Consider the following 20048-nt stretch of genomic DNA (forward strand, 5'->3'; position numbering starts at 1 on the left):
TTTCATTGCCAGACAAGGCTCCGCTGATAGCCAGGTGTAGCAGTGGTAAGGTGTTGGGACAGCTTTATGTAGGCCCTAACAGTTTGTGGGCACTGTTTGTCACCCTTATAGTGCAATTAATGTATTGTTTAGTGTTGTGTTGTGCAGTGGCTTTGCTGGCATGCTTCACCCCCCCCCCCCCCCCAAGATTTACATGCTAAAATCACTACTGTAACTAATTCAACAGAACAGTGTCCATGTTTCAGTTTATTAGAAAAAAATGGTTGCAAGTGAGAGTAGAATTTGGCCAGTTTCTGTGCTCCCAGCTGCAGCAGAACATGCCATTTTCAAAAGGCTTTGTGGTCCCATCATGATCAGACCTATACATTGTTATCAACCCTAACAGTTCAATACCACACCTAACATAGACTTCAATGTTTTCCTTCTGATAGGAAAATAGTGTTGCACAAAAGGATAATCGGGGATGTGAAAATAGGCTGCCCAGTTCCACAATTTAGGATTGATGCTGCAGATCTTAACTCCATCCACTGTATGGAGTTTCTTCAGTCACCGAGGAAAGTCTTTCTAGGGTACATTACATAATAGACTATAATAATGTAAAAGGCAACCGTAGTCCAAAGACAGACATACCAAGGTTAGGCCTACTACTCACGTCAGTAATCAGATATGTTCCTCTCAAATCCATAGTGCCCTGGAGGAGTCTTCAAGATGTGCATGTACACAAGATACATACACCAGTACACACTGCAAAGAGGTGCATTATCACTATCACAAAAAAACTATAGCTAAAGTATGTAAAGAAAACAATTGTAAATATTTCTATACAAATTTGTACAGAGTTCCAGCATTTTGTAAAATCTGTATTTATTAATGATTTACAAAAGGCTATCATGAAACAATTTAAATGATTCAAATGTGTTACCTAAAATGAGAAACATGTATACATGTCGGTTAACATCTTTAAAGCTGAAACAGGATATTGATATCGTTACTTTATGGATAATGAACATTAACATAGTCAAATCTGGCCCATGTTCCGAAAAAAATAAATCATATTTACACACAAGATGGAGTCTCTCAAACAGCTGTGAATGAAGAGATGTACTTCATGTAAATAGCATTCTGCCCAAATCCTTAAAACAGCATTTACCTACAGTAGCCTATAGGTCCCAAATGTATTCCATGTTTGTATCGATTTAACCGAATGCTCAAGCATTTTAAATAAACAAAATCTGTGCAAGTACATTACATAAGGTTAAAATAAATACCTGTTAAACAAAACAAGGTTTTTACTTTGGATTTTTATTATCATGTGAACTGAAAATGAAGTAAATTCCCATCATGGTACGCTTCCACTTTCCGCATACTGGCAATGTATGTAACTGGTCAAATTTCACAACTCTGCAAATTACTGTTAAATTCAAACAAAGAAAATCAATACTAAAAAGTGGGGGGGAATAGAAAACATAAGACCCCCCCCCCAAATTTACAGTGAGAACCAAAAGGTAGGAGTTCCTTATCTCAATTTCCTACGTCACACTTGTATAAAATGCCCTGTTGGATAAACTCTGAACCGTCCATTTTGCAGATGAAAACCAAATGAGAGCTGTTACTATTAAGAATTGAGAGTTATGTTTGGAAGGAGAGAGATATTTACAGTGTGGGCATGCACTCAGGTGGACCCCCAGTAAACCAGTTCATACATGTGGAAGTCATAGTGAAGACATATCCTCTTCCAGTAATGCCTGGATCAAAACTAAAGCCACATTCTAAGGAATGAAGAATACAGTGTATCACAAACCAGAATGGACAACATTACTCCATTTGAATCAATGAGTATAGAAAGAAGTTCAACTTAAAAGATTGGTCTGGTAAGCCTGGGCATTTATTTAAAAGTGTGAAAATATGTAATGCAGAAAAGGCGTTAAAATAACATAAAATATTCCACATTACATTAAGCTATTAAAATAGTTTAAATGAACAAAACTTTTTCATCCCTTAACCCAAGAACCATTTTACAAACAAAAATATATTCCCCTTCATGTGATTTCAAATTTGTCTTAGTAGTATAATTAATTTTGGTTATTTATTATTTTTTACAGTGCTTTATTATAATATCTGATAGTTTAAGAGGGAAATTAAGCAAATAAAGGTCTCACCTATTGCAACGATACATCTAAATTGTATGTAATGGGTCCAGTTGTTCAAAAAAACAAAAAACAAGGAGAGTCACTGGGAAACAAAACCTGTCTCTCTTTCCCATTGCTCAGTCGGGGCCTGGCGGTCAATTTGTCTTGCTAAGGCTACTTGTCTACTGCTTTGTATTGAGTTCATTTTCCAGCTCCATGAGTTTTCGCGAGGCCTTGACTTTGTTGGATACTTCCTTCCCTTGGGAAAAAAGCCGCTGGCGCTCCTTGAATGTCATACTCTCCGGGGCTCCTTCAGTTAAAGTGTTTTCCTGTTCTTGACCACTGCAATGAGAAAAGCAACCACAATACGACTTAAAACATATACTGTACAACGTTGTGTGTTCTGAGAATTCCTACATACGTCTCAGTTTCTTATGGTCCTCATTCGGTCTAAAAGTATTTCCTCTGACCCAGTTGAATTGTCTGTTTATGAAGAGAGAGATGCATGGCAGGCCTCACCCTTTCGTCCACTTCTCTCGCGGGTCCTTGTAAACTTCTCCTGATCCTACAACCCCGGTTGTGTTTCCAGTGTATGAATTAAATCCTATGTTCATTCATTAAATTGGGGAAACAGAGCACATTAGTTAATGAATATGTTTTGTACCATGTTGGGAGGTTAAACCCATAGCGTTTATTTTTTATATTTTTTAAAAAGCTGCTGGGTACATAACTTCTGTGTATAACATATCTTTACTAAATGTATTCCCTGGGATAACATTTACCTGCTTCAGTACACAAAGAGTATCGCACACCAATGCAAAGTTATTGTGACATAACACCGTGTCAACTGTAAATTGTTGCCAAGTCACAGTCCAGGCTACATATGATCGTTATCTGTACCCAGCAACTTTTCAGTCACGTTCAAATTATACAACGGTGCCTTTTCCACAGACCAAAACAAGCCACAGGGACTAGATTAGCGGAGGGAATAGCGTTAGTACAGTCCACGGCACGCCTGAAGCTGCAGGGTCTGCAAAACAAGTTTGTGGGATCAAAAGTGGAGGTCAACCACTAAGTCATGTAGCACCCAAGATAAACTGTCATCAAGCCTGTTATGACTAAAACTTGACTTAATAACCACTGGATGTTAGCTAGGAGCTCATCAAAGCCACAGGTGGCTGAATGAGGACTGCTTCGGTATCTTAACTGGCATTCTAACTTCTAACCCAACACCATTGACCCCCAGGTGACCTCTATCTCTGACCCACAGTAGGCATTAATCAGTAAGTTCACGTGTCCGTGTGTGCCCGGGCCAGGCAAACGCAGTTGCTGCTGTCTCTCACACTAACCCAGAATTCCCACTAATAGAATCTTACTGGTTGTGATCCAACATGCTGTGTCTGAATGGAAGCACAACCATAATTCAAATGCATGTGGATTTTTCTTTGTTTAAAATGAATGAAACTAGGGATAGCAGGGCAGACACAAACACATTGACGTGTGAACCGAGGCAGGACTCCACTGGCAGGGTCAAGTTCTTCTGGCACAGAACAGGCTCTCGGAGTCAACAGACTGGTTGACAAGTTGGTACCTATCCAAGATCCGTTTGTCCCCTGAGATAGAACTATACCTTCTGAACCCTACAGTAACTAAGTCACCACAGAAACACAGTTTTTCATGGTTTGTTGATTTCATTCTTTCGGAAGCCAATTTAAGCTTATACAGAACAGTACTTGGCTTCAGATGTAATTGTAAAAATGCATAAAAGTCAACCAAAGGTCTTTCTACATTCGTGTGCCATGGATAATGTTTTCCTTTCCTTACACCTGGTTCCAAATATTCACATTAGTCAGATTTAGCTGATATTCTTTTAAGATAAAGTGGAGCAGAAGGTGGAATCTGAGCCTACTCAAAACCTTTGGCTAGACATCTAGACGTCTTCTCTACCAGAGAGCTGGGTTGCCCTTCTTCTTGATGCTGCCAGTGGATTCGTCTGCCTGAATGTATTATTGTTAACAGAGGGAGCCAATGATTCAGGTGGAGACGGGTCACGTGAACCATGGCATGGCCCTCAGAGGAGGTGGTGGTGGCAAGCAGCAGCATTAGACAATGTCACTGACACAGACAGACTGACGGGACAGCCAGAACCACAGAAGGCACAGACAGACAGACAGACAGACAGACAGGGCATACCAGATGAAATTCACAAAAACAGAGACATGGCAGACAGACGGCAGAGACTGGAACAGTCATAGAAGACACAAAAAGGAGTGAACAGAACACTTGAGCGCTGAAAGGAGGAGTGCAAAGCAGCAGAGGCAGTAGATAGCAATGGATATCAGGTCGATTGGATTGAGTATAGATTCAGCGCAGGGAGGCGTGTGACGGAGAGAGGCGGGTTATGTTGATGTGGGGTTATAGCAAGGTTAGTGATTGGTCTCTCAATTTGAGTGAGGAATGCAACACAATAACAAAAGGCCCAGACATCATCATCATTCATACTGGGTAGGGCAAGGGCACTGGTGCTGTGTGCAGATGTTACATGCATGGTGACAGTCACTGAACATCTTGACACTGTTAGACTGTGTTGCATTAGTGACATCTTTTCTCCATGGCTGTTTAAAGTGTTCATATCCGGGGGGGGTCACTTTCATATTTTCTTTTAGAACATGTACCAACAAACTCATCTGTCTGGAAAATGAAGGCACAATCCTGTGGTTCCGGACAATGTGAATATGAAGTTATTTACTACAGTAGACTATGCTACGGCTTACAATGGAACACTGAACATGTATTGTGTTTAGAGTAACATAAGATAGAGATATTAAGGGAAAGGGGGATACCTAGTCAGTTGTACAACTGAATGTATTCAACTGAAATGTGTCTTTCGCATTTAACCCAACGCCTCTGAACCAGAGAGGTGCGGGGGGCTGCCTTAATTGACATCCACATTACACTTGAATTCTGTTCTCACCAAGAAGCTTTAAATATTGTGGTTTGTTGAGCAAAAATATACAGACCATTCCTAAAATGTAAAACAAAGCTAATCTTTAAACATTTTATGAAAGCATAAATACTGTTTTAATAACTTATAAAATAGAATATCATTGGTTCCAGCTGTTGATGAAAATAACAGAACGTTTCTACTTTTGTCAGTAGGGGTCACTAAAGGCTTAAATAGAAAACATTGTGCCACAGATGAAGACCATAGAACTAGATTCAAGTGAATTAGTACTGCTCAGTAATCTAATCAGTGATTGGTTGGGAGCCCTGACAGAGCTTTAAACAGCCACAGACAAAGACAATGCCTCACTCAACAGATCTTTCCCCTTTGCCAGGTGTGCAGGTGAGCCTAAAGAGAGCTGCTCCTCTCAGGTCCCACCACAGTGTCTGTGTGATAGATAAGCCAGTGTCTCAGTGTTCCTTAAAGCCAACACCAAGCAGCCGTGGGGCCCGCAGGCAGGAGGCCACCCCCTCAGCAAAAACAAACACATATGGGCGGGTGGGCGTTGAGCGGCAACACCAACAGTACTATGATTGGATATCTGGAGTGCTTTCACAGGGAATCACGGGTTGGTAGGTTTACCGATTGCTTTTACTCACTAGAAAGATGATTGGAGGAAGAGGAATGGGTGAGGACAGAGGACATTTTCTGACAGAAGGATTGGGAAAATTAAACAAAAATGGAACCTGATTTGCTAGTGGTTGAGTGGAAATTCCAAAAAAAGAGGACAACAAACTATAACAAACTGATGGGAGAAAAAACGAATTACAAGTTGATTGGCAACTACAATACAGATCTATTGGATTGTCGATAGAGAAATAGAGTGGGAGAAAGGGAAATGGAAGCCAGAACGCCTCTGTACTGGGAAAACAGGAACACAAAAATATAACACAAAAAACAACGACTGAATGAGAGATATGGAGTGAGAGGTATACGGGAGGCGTGTCCTCTCTCCTTTCTGTGTCTACCTTTAAAGTTGCCTGTCGGGATGAAGCTGAGGCTGGGTTTGATGGGAGGGGGAGGGGGCTGCCCTGCAGTACTGTTGGCATTGACAGCCGGCGGCTGGAATGAGCTGGACAGAAAGATCCCATCAGACATAGGACGGGGCTTGCGCGCAGGCGGCTGCGGCTTGTGCGCGGGCGGGAGGTCGCCATAGGACTTCCTGGTGGAGGAGAGCTTAACCTGACCTGCTAGGCCTGTAGTGTCCTCATCCTCCTCGTCATTGTACGAGACAAACTTGGCAGTGTACAAGGCATCAGGGGAGACGACCTGGGTTTTGAGGTAGGAAGTGTTTCTCTGAGGCGGGGGTGGTGGAGCGTTAGTGGCAGTGGTTGCGGGGGATGCAGTGGGAGGGGGGGGCTGAGGCTGGTAGTCCCTGGGGAGGGGAGGTCTGTACAGACCAGGCTCGTCAGGCGTCAGCAGCTTGCGCTCGGCCTCCTCGTGCTGCCGGCGCCGCCCTTCCTCCAGACGTGTGTAGTACTCCTCCTCCTGCCTCCTCTAAGGGAATGGGAAGAGCCTGTTAGTGTGGCCTACTCTGACCAAGGCATGGCTGGCTGGACCTGACTCACTCTGCCTCTGCTGGAGGGAGACTACCCATGGCCACATGACACCCAGACAAGTCCTCCACCTTATCTGTCCACTATGTGTCTGTATGTCTGTGTGAGGTGGGGGAGACTACTCTGTGTGTACTGGGTTCTGTAATACTTTAGTAGAGAAGCCTAGCGGTAAAGAGCGTTGGGCCAGTAACAAAGGTCGCTGGTTTGAATCCATGAGCCGACTAGGTGAAAACTGTCGATGTGCCCTTGAACAAGGCACTTAACCCTAATTGCTCCTGTAAGTCACTCTGTATCAGATCATCTGCTAAATGACTAAAATGTAAATGTGCTGTTTTTCCTCTCCTTCCCTCCATGCTGTGTTGAGAACCACCAGAGGTGAGGATGGATAAAGAGACTTCTCTGACAGCTGGGGCCAACAGTTTGAAGTGGTTTGGGATAGACTACAGTCAAGTGATCCGATAGGCTTGAAGACTCCAATTCAGGGATTTTTGGAAGGATTCTATGGTTTTAGCTCTGGAAAGGTACCAGCTAGTAATAGAGATTGGTCAGCTCTGGATTCTGTACATGGATCCCCTGGGTTAGTGTGTGCGTAGTGGGTGGTATGGTGGGTAGGTATATGTCATCGATGAGAGGATGGTGGGGGAACAGATATGTATTGTACTCTGGTATGACCACCACAAACCACAGCGAGGATGGGGCATTCCAACAGCGGTTCCAAGCAGTGCCTGATGGAATGACTATGGCTTCCCAGCAAATATAAAATATCGTACAAAGTGACTACCATGCTTTTTGGGGGTAGGAGGGTTACATGCATACATCCATACATAACATTACATAACACAGAGGAAGGGGACCATCATGAGTCCATGCAGTTGGGCATCATTGCCATTATTACAGGGCTTCAATTACCAGTGGTGTGAGGATGACTCACAGGAAGACAACAGCTGAATCAATGGTCACACAGTAAAACAAAATGGCACTGGGATGTTGTAACAATGTCACATAAGGCAAGATGAAGGGGTGCTGCTGCTCTCAGACCACTGGTAATTCAATGTCCTTGTAACTAACTGGGACTGAGGACACAAAACACTAGTGCTCCAAAAACATGCTTAGCCTCTGACAGACCAAACACCACCAGGTTTCATTAAGATAAGTCAGCATCCTGTCTGTCTGCAGACTCCCTGTCCACACGCCCTTTACTCGCCCAATAACACTTCCCCTGAACACAGGGTACTACTTCCATCACTAATCACTAGTCTACTGGCTTCTTATGATGTTCCTAAAAGCCAGTCAGACAGAGTCCCCTTCACAGTTCTGTGACTGGTTCAATATAGAGGGGCGTGTTCACAACTCCTCCCACAGGATCACTTACAGCTCTGTGGGAGACTGACCAACTGGGAACAGAACAGTAGAAACCTTGAAAAAGCTGATCATGTTAGCAGATTTCACACAAAAAAACGACCACCTCAGTTGACCCTTTCCACCCCCTGAAGAGAAGTGGTCCAACGGATTGTTTTTCACTGTGTATTCTGCTGCTGGGCTGTTTTGTTGAGGCACAACTCCTGTTTCACGAGGTAAACTCCAATTAGCTGGGCAGATCCCCACAGGGTAATACTATAATTACCATGCAGGTAAGACTCTCTCTGGGTTTTCACTTTGATGTCCTCTGTTAATAGATCTGACTGGGGCCATTCTGCTTTAATCTGCTCTGCTGGCAGTGACATCAATCCGTTCACATAACTAGCTTTAATAAAAATGTAACGAATAATAATACTGAAAGACAGCTGTGGGCAATGCAAGCATCTGGATTTAATTGCGGTCTATTGCATTCATATTATTTTATAATCGTATTGAAGTCTGACTGAACAGAAATCACAGATAGAAATGTATGATAGAATATTTTGCCTGTATGAACATAAATGAGAAATCATATTTTGACAGCACCTGTCTAACCAGCTGTGTGTTAGCTAGCTAGCTATGTGCTGTGTGATAGCTATGTGCTGTGTGAGAACTGTGTAGCGTCGATATACGTGGTTCTGTGGGTCCTGTCAGGGAGGTGTACCTTCTCATCGACCTCTCGTCTGGCCCTCTCCTCCTCCCTCCAGCGTCTCTCCTCCTCCTGTTTGGCCCGGTCCTCTGCTTCGCGCTTACGAATCTCCTCCAGCTGTTGCTTCCTCCGCCGCTCCTCGTCCTGCAACTACACACAGACACTTCAGCACCATGTACACGGCCCAGGAACAGCCTACAGTCTAGTGATCTCAGGAGTCCTTCAAAATTGTGTGCTTGGAGATGAATCAGTGGAATATACTTTTAAATCAACTGTTTCATATACTATTCAAATGCATTGTACATTAATGTTGTGAGGCCATACTTCCTAACGTGAAAAGGTGGAAATATAATTTAGTAACAAACTATCCTCAGCTCTGCAACTAGAACAGCGCCTACTGCTGTGCTAGTCTGTCTGTGGTCTCAATGCATAGTGCAGGTCAGGTTAGTTCACACAGAACCTCCCGTCATGGGCTCATATCACTATATTTGGTGTGTTTACTCACTCAGTCACAGATCCACAGTAAATCCTCAAAGCCCTAAGGACCCCTATCAGGTCTGCATCTACACAAAGGCTAATTCAGTAGATTGGCCCCCCTGTGAGGTACCTCACACTGGCATCGGGTTTCCAGACAAGGGCTTGTTGTGTTGAAAACTTCTAGGTCTAGATATGCTGATGGGATGCTCTGTATACTGTGTAGAAATCTAGAGGTTCTTTTCTCTCTGCCACAGGATAGGTCGTCTGTGGTGAGAGTAAAACAGTCTGCACTGCAGACAGGCATATGGCGACAGCTGGACATGCAGAATGAATGGCAACGTGCAGCGAGAACAAACAGCAGCATGGCTAGGCAGAGCAGAGGAGCGTCCAGTTCAAGCCTTCGTTACATCACTGATGTCATGGTGACCAAACACAACAGACTGGAAGTCAATCACCGGATGAAACATGATTACAGATGGACAGTAGAAACATTTGCTACACGGTGCAACTTCCCCAATGAGAGGGGAGTTGAGGAGGAGAGCGATGCTATATTGGCTGAGCACCGGCGTTGTTCACACAGAGCTGGATGAGTTGAATGAAGTGGACTGACAATGACACAATGATGGTTACACCCCACATGCAGATGACCACTGCTGGGGGAGGGTCTCAAATCATGCAGACAGACCCCCACTGCAGGCCAGGCAGCTCCCTGTACTGAAACAGCTGCATAGTACTGAGTTCTCTGGAACAAATACAGTATTTAACCATGCCCCAGGTAGTTCTTTAGTTCTTTCTAACCTTCTTTAAGGTTAGATGAGTTATCATACTGATTTTCTTATTCTTTTTGGGAATATTCTTTTTTCAGGGATGATTATTTATGTTATGAGGCATTATTATGTGGTATTTAAATGAGCCCTGACCAAATGACCAAGTGTGACTGTCTGTTAGATCACCGTTCCACAGCAGCAGTTATCTAGTGGAGACAGACAGGGTTCCACAGCATCGCAGGGTGACTTCCCCGTACCCCGCCCCACAAGAACAGCCCCCCCCCAGGGATGACAGGGGGGGGACAGCATGAACGTCGAGAAGAGAAATACAGGTGGAACCGAAGACAAGAAAGGAGGATAAGGAGGAGTGCGTAAAGAGAGAACGTACCAAGTCTAGAACAGAGATTGCTGGGACAGCAGTCTGCTGCGGGAGAAGAGAAAAAAACAAATAGAAAGAAAACAGGAAGAACGAGGGAGAAATCGAGTAAATAAATATAAATTAAAAGGAGGGCATAGAAGAAGATAAAAGTAAAACATTTTTAGGGGTTTTGGAGGCAGCAGTGATGTGGTGCCAGGAACATTTCTTCACAGAATGGGGCTTATTACTGCCAGCGGCCGAATGAGTGGCCCACTTCCCCTCAGACAGACAACGCTCCGCTCAGTCCCATCCCTCGCATGGAGCTCCAAAGTGCCCCGTTTACAGGAGGAATTTACACATCGTTCCACCACCAACCCCCTGGCCGAAACCAAGACCATCTTTCTCACTCAGAGACAGACAAGGAGGGGATGTGAGCCTTGGCCTTGCTGGCAGGGACTGCTCACTACATCCCGGAATCATTGTCTCACTAGACAGTCTGGATACAAGGTCAGCAGACTGAAGATAGTACTGTTGTAACAGTTACAAATGAGAAGCAATACACTGTAGAGGGGTTTATGTTGATCTGTGGTGTCGTCTGAGGGGATTAGCGACATTAGCCCAGGTTAGATGGCATTTTATTCTGTCCAAGGAAGGGTGTTTTTTTGCATGTACAATGGTACAACACTTTTTGATGGGCAAAAATATGCTACTCTAGCCATCTTGTTAGACCAGGAAAATGAGATGAATCATTTCCAAATGGCCATAATACATTTGTTAAAAAGAACCAATTTGTACTTTGCCATGTTTCCATGTAAGTTTGTTGTGTGTCCGGCACCCACCCACCCACCCTCCCTCCGCAGCCAGTAGAGTACAGCAGCTCAGCTCAGCATGGCAAAGCAATGACGTAAGGATGTTGAATGTTTTGCAATGTGCACCTGCATTGTAGCTAGCTACTTCATGGGGTTCCTCATGGGAATTCCATATCCTATTCTGTAACCATTAAGCCCAGTTCCATTTCCTCTTTTCTCAGTGTTTTGCTTCCCATGGCTCGCCCTTCCTTTGCATGAGAAACTTCAGTAGAGAGGCTAAAAACCTTTCAGAGCTCATAACATTTATAATGGGTGTACTGTAACCAATGATGGGTTCATGTGCATCTAATAGCACTATGAAGATCTTGGGCCACTGGTCTTCCTCCATACACCTTACCTCTGATGTCCGGTATGATTCTCTATACTGTAGCCTACATTCTCCACTGTGCACACTAGACCTCTGCTCTCCAGGGCAGCTCACCCTGGCTCTCTTCTCTGCCTCCAGCCGCTGCATGATCATCATGGTGTCCACGTCCTCGTCATCATCCTCCTCATCTTCCTCATCACTCTGCTTGGACTCCTGCAGTCTCTTCTGGAACTGCCACTCCAGCATCAGCTTCCTGAGCCGGTCGCTCTCCTCGGCCGTACGCTCCGGCTTGGCCTGCAGGTCCTGGATCTCCCTGTCCAGCAGGTCTACGATGTGCAGCTGCTGCTGCTTCTCCAGCTTCTCCCGGGCGTCTCTCTTCCAGGGGTCTGGGGACAGGCTGTCGCTGGAAGACAGCTCCTCCTTGCTGATGGTGATGTACTGTAGGTCCCGGCGCTCGATGGTGCGGGGCTGCTGCTGGGGGAGCAGCTCTCTGATCACTGTGTCCATTGGGTTACCCTGAGGGGGCAGGGTGCCCGCTCTGGGCAGGGTGGACAGTTTCTCTGGCCTGGGGGGCTGTTGCTGCTGGGCCTGCTGTTGGCCCTGGGGGGGGAGGTAGGGATGGGGCACCTGCTGCATGGGGGACCGGGGAGGGGGCATCTGCTGGTGCTGTGTGGGAGGGGGGAGTGTGCCCCCGTGTTGGTTGTTGTTGTTGTGGGCTACAGGCACAGTTGGGTTACGGACCTGTCCCAGCTTCCTCTCCTGCTCCCTCCTCTTCCTCTCCCTCTCCTCCTCTAACCGGGCCTTCTCCTTCTCATACCAGCGCTGCTGCTCCTCGCGCTTCTTGCGGTCGGCGGCGGCGGCCTGCTGCTGGGTGGCCGAGGGAGGAGGGGGCAGGGGCAGCTCGGGCTGGAGCTCAAAGTCCTGGTAGTGTACAGGGGGAGGGGGCGGTGGAGGGGGAGGGAGGTCCGTGCGTGTGGACTGGGCCACGGGGCCTGGGTGGGGAGCGATGGGGCCGGGGGTCTTCCAGCGTCCCGGGCCACTCTTGTGGTTGCTCTGGGTCTTGTTGGAGGAGGACGAGGAGTAGTTGAGGTGCTCCTGGCTGGAGGTGGAGGACTCCACAGAGGAGGAGACCTGGTGGTGGTTGACCCAGTGTTCCCCACTGCCCCGCTGGTAGTCAGCCTCTCTCTGTTGCTGCTGGTGCAGGTGGACCAAGTCCTCAGGACGCAGGCCGGTTGGAGGGTAGCCCCCTGGGAGGTCACACAGCTCCTCCTGAGAGTGGTCCACCCGCTGAGAGGACAGACACGGCAGTCACACACACATTAACACAGTGCAAGAGCAGCACAACACTTTTTCCCAACTGTATACACCTAATTCCTTTATAAATTAACACGCTTTTCATAGTATATATAGTAGTAGTATAAACATTTTTGTACGATTCCTTTGCTCCTGGAGTGATGTCACTGTGTGCACACCTGCATAGCTATGCTGTTGTGGTGGTGGTCTTCCATGGGGCCGGGAGGACCCCTGTCGTCAGCGTATATCTGTCCTGGGGCCGAGTCCATCCGGTTCGTAGACTTGGAGGCTGGGATGGTGAAGTATTCCCTGGGGTAGGTCTGAGTGGGAATAGGATAGGCCTCCGGATGGGGAGGAGAGGGCTCGTCCTATAGACAAGGAAAAAGGGACTACTATTTAACCAGACATTACGGTTGTCTAAGAGATCAAGACAATCGTTCTTGTGGTCTCATAGAGAAGGAATTGTGTTAGTTCAAACCATACATTAAGGTTGGCTACCAGACACCTGATAAACTAGACAATTGTTCTTGTGGTCTTGGATTTCTGGAATCAGTGTTGTTAACGGTAGATGGCGTTGGGGTGCCGTAGTCAGGAAGACCATTGTTTGTTGGTGAGGCAGCACATGAACACAGCTGGGTAGCTAATCAGTAAGTGGTTAGAGAACTGATTAGGATTCATTAAAGGGGAACATGAAAAACAAGAGGTAAAGCTATTTTCAGTAACGCTGCTTTCGGTTTTTACCACCAATGACTCATGACTCATTACAGTTTTGAGTGCTGAGAAAAACAGGTTTAAAAACAGGAAATAACGCAATACTGTACGGTCTCTGCATGATGGACTTCAGCCCTGTCCTACTCTGACCTGTCCAGTGGTGAGACTGGTAATGTCTTGGTGTGGTCTCATAACTCGGACAGAGTAAAATTTCTCCTCAGAGAGACATTCCTCTGGCTGCTGTTGCTGCTGTGTTTACTCACGTCAACGCACAGGTTGCCCGTGGAGACAGAGGTGATCTTGGTCCCAGGTCCTCGTGTGTAGACGGCCTTCCCTCCCGGACTCTGGCTCTGGTCTGGAGGAGGAAAACGCCATGGAGTCAGAGCTGAGCAGAGGCAAACTCAGTGGTCACACACACCATACTGTACCCCAGTGGTCACACACCATACTGTACCCCAGTGGTCACACACCATACTGTACCCCAGTGGTCACACCACATACTGCACCCCAGTGGTCACACCACATACTGCACCTCAGTGAGCACCGTTCACCATCTCTTGCTATGGGGTTTGGAGGCTTTTGTTCCAGCCCGACACTAAAATAATCTCCTAATCAAGACACACTGGCACAAGTCCCCAGGAACAGGGTTGGGTATCACTGCCCTCCGGACATGTACAGTATGTCACAACAAGCCTAATAAATGTCCCTCTATCACCCCTTCGATCTACTCACTGGCCACGTTGGGGCTGGAGCGGTGGTCGGCCCGGTTCTTCAGTAGCCTCTCCTCCCCGCTCATCTTCTTTGGTTCTGGGTAGGCCTGCCAGTCGGCCTGGGGGCTCTCTGGAGAGCCGTTCTGGACCGAGTTGTTGTACAGTTCAAAGCCTTCGCTCTTTGGTCTCAGTTTACCATTCTTGTCACGCCCTCCTTGCGACGCTGAGAGGGAGAGAGAGATTAAGGATTAATGAGCCAACCACAGCAGACAGTTCATGCACAATGGACATCCTTAACTATCTGCAGTCATGTTCACAGCACACACTAACAACCAGCACCTCAAACTACAACTGTCTCTCTAATACCACAGAAGTCTATAGGCTGGATGTTGAAAACAAAACAACTCAGACTTTGGCTTCTGACATTTCAATGGAATTTTGAGCCCTAATGACAACTGCTAAGTTTAATTGTGTGTGACTGATTGGGGGGGGGATTGCCAGAGCCAAGCCACAAACCCTGATTATGCTAGTGTGGTAACACTGACTGTAGACCATGACAACAAGAAGGGACATAGTCTACATCTGGAATGGTACCCTGTGGGCCAGCAGTACACTATATAGGGGACAATAGGGGAATTTTCAGACACCACCATTGCCCTAGCAGAGCAGACTCGTACCTCTGGGCATCATAGGAGAAGGCTGGTTGAGGAGCGTGGCCAGGCCGTGGTAGATGGCTCCCTGTTTGGCCACCTCCAGTGTCACCACAGAGCCTGTCCTCGTCATCAACTCCGCAGCCCTGACAAGAGAACGAGGACATCACATATATTCATGGGACTCAATCAGAATAGATTAGAATGGAGAGATGATTGAATGTAACAGATCAAAACAAATATGCCAAAGTTGTTGTTTTTCATCATGGTAGTACCAAGTACAGATGTTTATGAGACTTTCATTGGCAGACAAGGAGTTGACATAACTTGATCAGGAATGGCTTTAAAACATTCCCCATATGCAATAGCATTTAGAAATTCATTTCCCCACAGTTTTAGACTGTCTGTTTGGAGCTCAAGGCCTTGTGGTTAATCACTGGCAAACACATACACACAATAACTTCTCAAAGCAACCAACAAATCCAAGAGTTGGAACAGATTCTCAGCTGAAGAGCAGATAGAGTGTAATGCTTTCATTTCAACATGGCTATTAGATTTTAAAAGTTCAAATCAACTCTTTGAAAACAGAATGTTAGCGATTGAGAGTTTCAAGTGTTTGGGCATTTGGAAACCGAAGGCACACAGACAAAAAGGTTGTGGGTGTTTGAAAGTGTATAAAGGATTAATCTGTGAGAGGCGTGGACCAAGGATAAGCTATTCATTACTATTAGACCCAACATAAACATCGTGGAGGTCATTTTAAGTCAGTGCACTGTAGATAAGTCTCTGCTCCTTCAACGTGATTGAGCCAATTTAGTTCCATGGTGTGACTGGCTTCTATTGAAATGGCTCTTTGTATCAATTTGGCCTTGATGTTCTCTATCTTGGGTTCTCTTCAGTGCGTTATAAGGACAACAGCAGGACATTACATGTCTTGCTTCAATCCTAAACCCAATCTGTACACAAGGGCCAAGTAGTGTTGTGGAGTGACCCGGGGCAAGGCAGGCCAGAAATATTTCTGAGTCATTACCTCTCCTGGGAGAGGCCCACCAGGCTGCGGCCGTCCACACTCAGCAGCTGGTCCCCTGCAGCCAGACGCCCGTCCTACACACACACGCAGACACGGACACGCAGAGAAAGAGGGTGAGGGAAGAAGGTTGTATAATAGCAGCAGTACACACATTGAAAGTCATTGTTGTGAGTCAGTCTAGATTTTTGATTTGAGTAGATTTATTAGGACACCCATTAGCCAACGCCAATGGAGACAGCTATTCTGACTGAGGTCCAACATATAACAAAAAAAGACATTACAGCCAAAATACTTCACAATTGACATACTAGATGAGGTCATTCTGAATACAGGATGTAGTCGTTGATCTAAAACACTCACCATGTCAGCCGCGCCTCCCTTCACAACAGACTTGATGTAGATCCCGAGCTTGTCCTGCCCAGCACCCTGGAGGAAGACCGAGGAGAACATTCAGTACACAGGCCAAGGAGACAGACAGAACACTTGGACATAAAGAAGGTCTGGCTGGGACACTTGGCCCCAGTTGTCTATTGTGACACACGCTACTGTGGCACAGCTGCTGATCAGCTGGCCTACTGGACCGGTGAAACATTGTTAACAGCATCACAGACCATTTAGGGTTATAGTACATCACTCAAATCACACAGCTACTGTAGCACTGTCTGGAGGCATCTGTCTGCAGTGAACTGACAGCTAAATTAAACTATTCATCTGGAATCTAGAGAGCCTGAGAGCAGGACAACTTAGAATCAATCAGCACTGTTGACAGAAGTATCAACAAAACATGGTGTTAATAATGACGCTACATGAGACAAGGCCAAAGGAGGGTTGACATGATACGTGCCATCTGCTGTTTTGACACGATTACGTGCCATCTGCCGTTTTGACACGCCGCGCCATCTGCTGTTTTGACACGTGCCGCGTCATCTGCTGTTTTGACACGATACGCGTCATCTGCTGTTTTGACACGATACGCGTCATCTGCCGTTTTGACACGATACGCGTGCCATCTGCCGTTTTGACACGATACACGTGCCATCTGCCGTTTTGACACGATACGCGCCATCTGCCGTTTTGACACGATACGTGCCATCTGCCGTTTTGACACGATGCCATCTGCGTTTTCATCTGCTGTTTTGACATCTGCCGTTTTTGACACGATACGTGCCATCTGCGTGCCATCTGCTGTTTTGACACGATACGTGCCATCTGCTGTTTTGACACGATACGTTCATCTGCTGTTTTGACACGATACGCGTCATCTGCTGTTTTGACACGATACGCGTCATCTGCTGTTTTGACACGATACGTGCCATCTGCTGTTTTGACACGATACGTGCCATCTGCTGTTTTGACACGATACGTGCCATCTGCTGTTTTGACACGATACGTGCCATCTGCTGTTTTGACACGATACGTGTCATCTGCTGTTTTGACACGATACGTGTCATCTGCTGTTTTGACACGATACGTGTCATCTGCTGTTTTGACACGATACGTGCCATCTGCTGTTTTGACTAGCCACTTCAGCCAGTTTAGGTTCCCTTTAAGCGTCATCACATTTGAAAGACCGGGAAACCCTATAATGAGTGGTTCCCCCATCCCTCTGGCCTAACTAAAACTCCAACAAGGCCTCAAATCACCATACCAGTTAATACCGCTTAAATCATTCCACAAACTATTCAAATACAATCCTAGAGTAGCGTGGGAGAATCCCTGAGCGTCAGCGTTTTAGAAAGAGTGGACTAAAATTTTTATTTTGATGAAAAAGTATTTTCCCATTGCTGATGGCCTGGCCAGAGCCAGCTGTAATATTTAGGGAAGATCAGGTAGAGATCACATTGAGCTGCCTGGGATAGTACTTGTTCTGTTCGGTTGAATATCATTCCATTTCAAAATAACACGAGAGAACAGTTTACATGGAGCTATGGCCCAATAATACCAGACCACTCTAAAAATAGCTTTCACCTGTACAAACATAGCAGGCTAGATAGTAGATACAGACTTTACTCCTACTTTGTAACTCCAGAACTCCACTGAACAATTGCTCCTTAGCCCATTCAAGATCGACAATTCAACATCATGCTTGCCTGAAGGAACCCATGGAACAGCATCAAATGAACTTGACAGAGAACTTGGCCACCAGACACTATTAGTGTTACTGAGAACAAACGGTTAATCTCTGAAGTTGAACATGAACTCCTTCATGAATTCAAGGGAATTAGTACAAGCTTCCGTTAAAGCAATGAAACTGCTTTACACTGTCACCTGCATCCGCATGTAGACCTATAACACACAGTCCTGACCTCTTCTGATGAGCCACCAGTACAGTACAAAACCTTTAGAAACATGTAGGCCTATAACACACAGTCCTGACCTCTTCTGATGAGCCACCAGTACAGTACAAAACCTTTAGAAACATGTAGGCCTATAACACACAGTCCTGACCTCTTCTGATGAGCCACCAGTACAGTACAAAACCTTTAGAAACATGTAGGCCTATAACACACAGTCCTGACCTCTTCTGATGAGCCACCAGTACAGTACAAAACCTTTAGAAACATGTTGGGCTCCCGAGTGGCGCAGCGGTCTAAGGCACTGCATCTCAGTGCTAGAGGTGTCACTACAGACCCTGGTTCGATTGCAGGCTGTGTCACAACCAGCCGTGATTGGGAGTCCCATAAGGGCTGCGGATAATTGGCCCAGCATCGTCCAGGTTAGGGTGTGGCCGGGGTAGGCAGTCATTGTAAGCAAGAATTTGTTCTAAACGGACTTGCCTTGTTAAATAAAGGTTAAATAAAAAAAGAACATGTTTTTGTGAGAATGTGTGTTGAGAAGCAAAGGGAGAGAGAAAACAGAACAGGTGTTTTCCTCTAGACAAACCATAGCATCTTGGAGCGGAGGAATATGATAAGCCAGAGAGACAGCAGCCAGAGGAGAGGGAGATCCCAGCCCTCGTCCTCAACGGTCAACAACACATTCCACTGTGCAGCAGATAGATACCACCACACAGCATAGCCAGCCTGGTGGTCCTTCTCCTCCACAGCACCAGTTCAACACCTCACCACAACACCAACTTATGCTCCTACTCAAGTGTAGTGACTCACGATAAGACCCTGTATTTACAGTATCAACATTCCAGTCTGAGCACTAATACCTCTTGACGCTGGGCCACGAGTCTTTGGAAGCGACATTAAAGGAGGGGTATGGACCCTTAACAGAGATCAGCAGGGGGCTGTGGGTAGAGACTGACTCCAGCTGGCGGTGCCAATAATATACAAGTCAAACACGAGAACCGGGATTGGACGGCTTTACCAGTAAAAGCCACCCATGTGTGGGCCCCTGGCATGTCTCACGCGAGGGCTGCCGTGGATGCGACACACTGTTGTTTTAATGCTAGTGTGTGGTGATCGGCTGAGAAAGGCTGGCGGTCGACACTAAAGCTACGGGAGAGGTTTGGGCGGTCGCCTGCTGACTTTATTCCTCAAAGTGTTTGATGATCTGTTGTGAAGATCTGCCAAAACAACCACTGAAATATAAACCGTTGAGGAGTCAACTACCACACTCCTTATATGTGATGCTTTACGTTTGATGCCAACGAAAACAATGTAAAGACAGAGGATCTGAAGACTAAAGAGGGCGAGACAGAGAGAGACCGAGGGGATCTGTGGGTATGGGAGCCCAGAGTAGGGTTCAGCCACAGTAGCGGAGAGGCAGACACAGAATCTGCCTGAGAAAGCCGAGCCATTTACTCTACATTATACCCCCCTCTCCTCCCCACCTTGATGTCCATGTCACTTTATATCTATTGCACCATACAATTGTTCTAATATAGCACAACCACCACCACAGAGCATCAGATAAACAAGAATGAGCCAAGAATATGAAAACAACCAGACCTAAAACCCTTGAATAGAGAGAAGAGTCAACTAAACCAGCAGCAGATACATTGAAGACATCGCTATGTTCAGTCTGGCACTGTTGTGGTAGTCACTATGTTCAGTCTGGCACTGTTGTGGTAGTCACTATGTTCAGTCTGGCACTGTTGTGGTAGTCACTATGTTCAGTCTGATTGTGGTAGTCACTATGTTCAGTCTGGCACTGTTGTGGTAGTCACTATGTTCAGTCTGGCACTGTTGT

The 20048-nt window shown here is 46.1% G+C and overlaps 1 protein-coding gene across 20 annotated transcripts in view; it reads right to left on the bottom strand.

The window, feature by feature from the left end:
• Window positions 1-847: 847 nt before the first annotated feature.
• Window positions 848-20048, bottom strand: part of LOC115107737 (afadin-like) — a 121907-nt gene continuing 102706 nt past the window's right edge. For 8 of the 20 annotated variants that reach the window (XM_029631344.2, XM_029631328.2, XM_029631332.2 and 5 more), the window contains 12 exons: window positions 16269-16334; window positions 15909-15982; window positions 14906-15024; window positions 14251-14451; window positions 13782-13873; window positions 12987-13175; window positions 11629-12801; window positions 10369-10401; window positions 8752-8886; window positions 6102-6630; window positions 2649-2733; window positions 848-2471 (listed from right to left, as the gene is read on the bottom strand). In XM_029631344.2, coding sequence (XP_029487204.2) covers window positions 2312-2471; window positions 2649-2733; window positions 6102-6630; window positions 8752-8886; window positions 10369-10401; window positions 11629-12801; window positions 12987-13175; window positions 13782-13873; window positions 14251-14451; window positions 14906-15024; window positions 15909-15982; window positions 16269-16334 — 2856 coding nt within the window. In that variant the 3' untranslated portion in view covers window positions 848-2311. The remainder of the gene's footprint in view (window positions 2472-2648; window positions 2734-6101; window positions 6631-8751; window positions 8887-10368; window positions 10402-11628; window positions 12802-12986; window positions 13176-13781; window positions 13874-14250; window positions 14452-14905; window positions 15025-15908; window positions 15983-16268; window positions 16335-20048) is intronic. The other 12 variants (XM_065008769.1, XM_029631339.2, XM_029631341.2 and 9 more) reach the window with 6 other exon arrangements.

Source organism: Oncorhynchus nerka, linkage group LG24, assembly GCF_034236695.1.
Source record: "Oncorhynchus nerka isolate Pitt River linkage group LG24, Oner_Uvic_2.0, whole genome shotgun sequence".
NCBI classification, from domain to species: domain Eukaryota; kingdom Metazoa; phylum Chordata; class Actinopteri; order Salmoniformes; family Salmonidae; genus Oncorhynchus; species Oncorhynchus nerka.